At 18.2% G+C, this 3,602-nt stretch overlaps 2 protein-coding genes across 2 annotated transcripts, besides 17 other annotated features; both read right to left on the reverse strand.

The window, feature by feature from the left end:
• Positions 1 to 9: 9 nt before the first annotated feature.
• Positions 10 to 375, reverse strand: EDI_139750 (uncharacterized protein; the record flags this gene model as incomplete). The annotated part of the gene is made up of 1 exon (XM_001740035.1): positions 10 to 375. One exon carries the CDS (start codon positions 373 to 375, stop codon positions 10 to 12), a length of 366 nt encoding a protein of 121 aa, XP_001740087.1.
• Positions 376 to 433: 58 nt separating this feature from the next.
• Positions 434 to 567: a microsatellite.
• Positions 532 to 704: a microsatellite.
• Positions 650 to 828: a microsatellite.
• Positions 786 to 936: a microsatellite.
• Positions 937 to 942: 6 nt separating this feature from the next.
• Positions 943 to 1,006: a sequence feature (AT_rich).
• Positions 1,007 to 1,022: 16 nt separating this feature from the next.
• Positions 1,023 to 1,083: a microsatellite.
• Positions 1,084 to 1,151: a sequence feature (AT_rich).
• Positions 1,152 to 1,167: 16 nt separating this feature from the next.
• Positions 1,168 to 1,321: a microsatellite.
• A 12-nt stretch (positions 1,322 to 1,333) lies between these two features.
• Positions 1,334 to 1,378: a sequence feature (AT_rich).
• A 108-nt stretch (positions 1,379 to 1,486) lies between these two features.
• Positions 1,487 to 1,515: a sequence feature (AT_rich).
• A 75-nt stretch (positions 1,516 to 1,590) lies between these two features.
• Positions 1,591 to 1,722: a microsatellite.
• A 62-nt stretch (positions 1,723 to 1,784) lies between these two features.
• Positions 1,785 to 1,840: a sequence feature (AT_rich).
• Positions 1,841 to 2,539: 699 nt separating this feature from the next.
• Positions 2,540 to 2,587: a sequence feature (AT_rich).
• EDI_139770 (uncharacterized protein) lies at positions 2,568 to 3,172 on the reverse strand (the record flags this gene model as incomplete). The annotated part of the gene is made up of 2 exons (XM_001740036.1): positions 2,568 to 2,959; positions 3,031 to 3,172. 2 exons carry the CDS (start codon positions 3,170 to 3,172, stop codon positions 2,568 to 2,570), a joined length of 534 nt encoding a protein of 177 aa, XP_001740088.1.
• Positions 2,673 to 2,701: a sequence feature (AT_rich).
• Positions 2,966 to 3,062: a sequence feature (AT_rich).
• A 221-nt stretch (positions 3,173 to 3,393) lies between the features above and the next one.
• Positions 3,394 to 3,443: a sequence feature (AT_rich).
• Positions 3,444 to 3,494: 51 nt separating this feature from the next.
• Positions 3,495 to 3,601: a sequence feature (AT_rich).
• Position 3,602: the final 1 nt, after the last annotated feature.

Below are 3,602 nucleotides of genomic sequence, written 5' to 3' on the forward strand. Positions count from 1 at the left end.
TTTTCTTTTCTACAACATTCTATCCTCACTAATAAATTGAACATTTTCAATATCAATTGATGTTAATGATGGACATTCACCAAAACATTCATTTCCTATGTCATTAACTGAACATGGAACAGTAATTGACTTTAACAATTCGCATCCACTAAAACAATATTTTCCTATTTTAATAACAGAAGTTGGTATATTAATAGACGTTAATGATTTGCACCTATAAAAACATTTATTTCCTAATGATGTAATATTTGTAGGAATATTAATTTTATCAATATCACAACATCCCATAAAACATTCATAGTCAATTGCATTAAATTCTTCTGGAATGTTCAATCCACATCGTTCTCTATCTTCTCTTGTATACTCTTTTGTCATTGTTATTATATAGTTATTATCATTTCATTAAATACTAACGAATGAAGAATTATTATATTTTCTTTATTCTTCTAATGATGTTTATTTATTTATTTATTTTACATTTTTTTATAATCATTACATAAAATTATTAATATTATTGTTAATGTAATGTTATTTGTATTTATTTTTATTTTATATTCATATTTTTATCGTTTTTATGAAAATTTGTTCTTTTATTTTGTATTTATATTTTTGTTCATTTCTGTATTATTTATCATTGTTATTAATGTAATTATTCTTTTTCTTTATATAATTTCTTATTATAATTTATTTTGTTTGTTATTTTTTTATTCAATTCAATTATATTTTCTCATTTATTTTTATTTTATTACCCCCTTTTTATCTTGAAAACTAACATAATACAATTATTTTATTTTTCTATTTATTTTATTTGAAATTATTTAATTTTATGATTAAACATTATTTATAAAAATAAATTCAATTTTACCCCCTTTTTATTTTCTCTTTATTTATATTTCTTTCTATTATATTCTTATTATTAGATTTACCTATCCTTTTCCTATCAAATTTATATATTATGTTAATGAAACAATTCTAAATTAAATTAATTATGATATTTTCTAATTTTGATGATACACTCATCATATTTATTATCTATTCATTTATTTTATTCTCTCTATTATTTATTTTCTATTCATTTCTTTAATATAATATATAATATGTTTATTTATGAATTATAATCTTTAATTTTATATCTTATTATAATTTATTATCTGATTCATTATTTAATTTATTCTTATTTATTATATTCTTATCATTATTTTATTTATTTTCATTCTTTATTTTCTTCTTATTTATTGTATTATTCTTATTTATATTTAATATTGATTATTATTATTATGTTATAATTTTATTATTTTATTTCTATTCTTTTATTTTATTTGATATAAATCTGTTTATTATTTATTTTATTAAATTAAACATTAAATAATAATTTATTCTTTCTTCAATTAAACAATTATCATCATTAATCCAATAATAATCATAACTAGATTTATTATCATTATTCTATTTCAACTACTTGGATATGCACAAATTCATTTATCACATTTATTTTTATTATAATCAAATTTATATCTTGATTCAAAATATGATAGTACACATTTTGTACTCAATTCTCATTTATCTCCATATTCATATCATCAATGTACATGTTTTATATTAATTTCTTTATCATATTTATTATCTATTTTAACTATTCTTTTATTATTTTGATTCCATTTTATTTGATAGTTCTTTATTATCTTTTTTGTTTCTTCTTCATTTTCTTCTATTATTTCATCTCTTATAACATATTGATATATATTCACTCTTTCATCTATTACATCTTTTATAAATTCTCTATGTTTATTTTCATTATATTTATAATTATGTTTAAATGTTTCTAAAATATTATAAATAAGTGAAAATTCTAATAGTTTGTAATCATATTGTTTTTCTGTAATTATACTTATCATTCTAGCTGATGGTGATTGTCCTACTTCAATTTCTTCATCTTTACCATATGAATCACCATCATATCATACAACAATAGCTCCTCCCCATTCTTTTATTCCTTTTGTTATAAATGAACAAGTAGAATAACAAAATGAATATGTATAAATTATTATTTCTGTTGATTTTCTTTGATGTTTTAATGGTTGAATTTGTGGTTATGAAACATATTCTGATATTTGTGTAATTTTATGTTTAATATCACCATATTTAATAATATTTAGTTTTGTATACCATCTTCTCTGTCTTCTAATACAATATCTATATAATAACCATGTATTATCATCTTCAGTGATTCTACAAATACATTCTTCTATTTATATTCTTTCATCACCATAATTTCATCTTTTCTCACATGTTTTTGGGTCAACAAAATATTCCATATATCATTTTTTAATATTGAAAGTGTATTATCAGATTTGTTGATGAAAGTAAATTTTCATCATAGTTTGGTGTTAATAATGAATCCATATTCATAATTCTTCACTTCTATCTTTATTTTCTTGAAGAATAACTTGAATTTGATATTCATTTGAATCAAATAATTCTATACAAATTTGAAGTAAGTATAATTCATTATTAATATCATATCATTTAATAACAAGAGTATTAATATTATTATTAGATATTTTACATTAAATATTATCATATTTATCACCATATTCATTTCTCTTATTATTTATATTTGTATAATTTTCTTTTGATGATAGAATGATTTTATCTTTTTGATTTATACAATGATAAATTGATAATTTTAATAAATTATAATGAACATCAACACTTTCATCATTTTCTAATATAATTGTTAAAAGTGTATTTAAATAATGATTTGATAAAAGTAATAAAAGTAAATTTTGTTTCTTAAATGAATTAACAAGAATAGAAGAATTAGAAAATGGAAATTGAACATGAAGAGATTTAAATGAACTATACTTCTTTCCAAATTCTCTAATAATTTCAAATTGATCATTTCCATTTATTGATTTAACATAAATATCTTTATTATTTTCTATTTGTGTTGGAACATCTTTACATTTTTATAATAATATTTAAGAATAAGATACATATGTTTTTATTTATCTAACATAATATTAAAACGAATGAAATAATAAAAATAAACAATATAATTTCTATATGAACCATGAATTTGTTTTAATGAAAGAGATAATAAAGGATATTTTTGTGAAATAAATAAATATTGAAATTGTGAATAAAATTCATATACACTTCCACTATCCATATTTATTTTATTTGTACTTTTTCATAATAATATGAACTAATTGGTTGATTCTTCAATATATCTTTGTATACATATGATTCTAAATTCATTTTCAAATCATTAATCACTGATTTTTATTATCTTCTGAATTTATTAATTCATCATTTCAAATACATTATCAACACTATCTACAACTGGGATATATTCATTGTACTCATTACATTTCTTTCCAAATGCGAGTGTAATTAATAGAAATATTAAATTAATCATTTAATAAATTAATTCTTTTAAAGTTCAATCTTAAATACTCATCAATAACATTACACTTTTTACCCCTTATTTCTAATTAACAATATTTTTAATCATTATAAAAATAATAAAATAGAATTATTAATAAAATAATTATTTTACATTGTAATTATATTTTTATTGTATTTCTTAAAATATAAAC

Source organism: Entamoeba dispar, genomic scaffold, assembly GCF_000209125.1.
Source record: "Entamoeba dispar SAW760 scf_1105229462691 genomic scaffold, whole genome shotgun sequence".
NCBI lineage: Eukaryota > Evosea > Mastigamoebida > Endamoebidae > Entamoeba > Entamoeba dispar.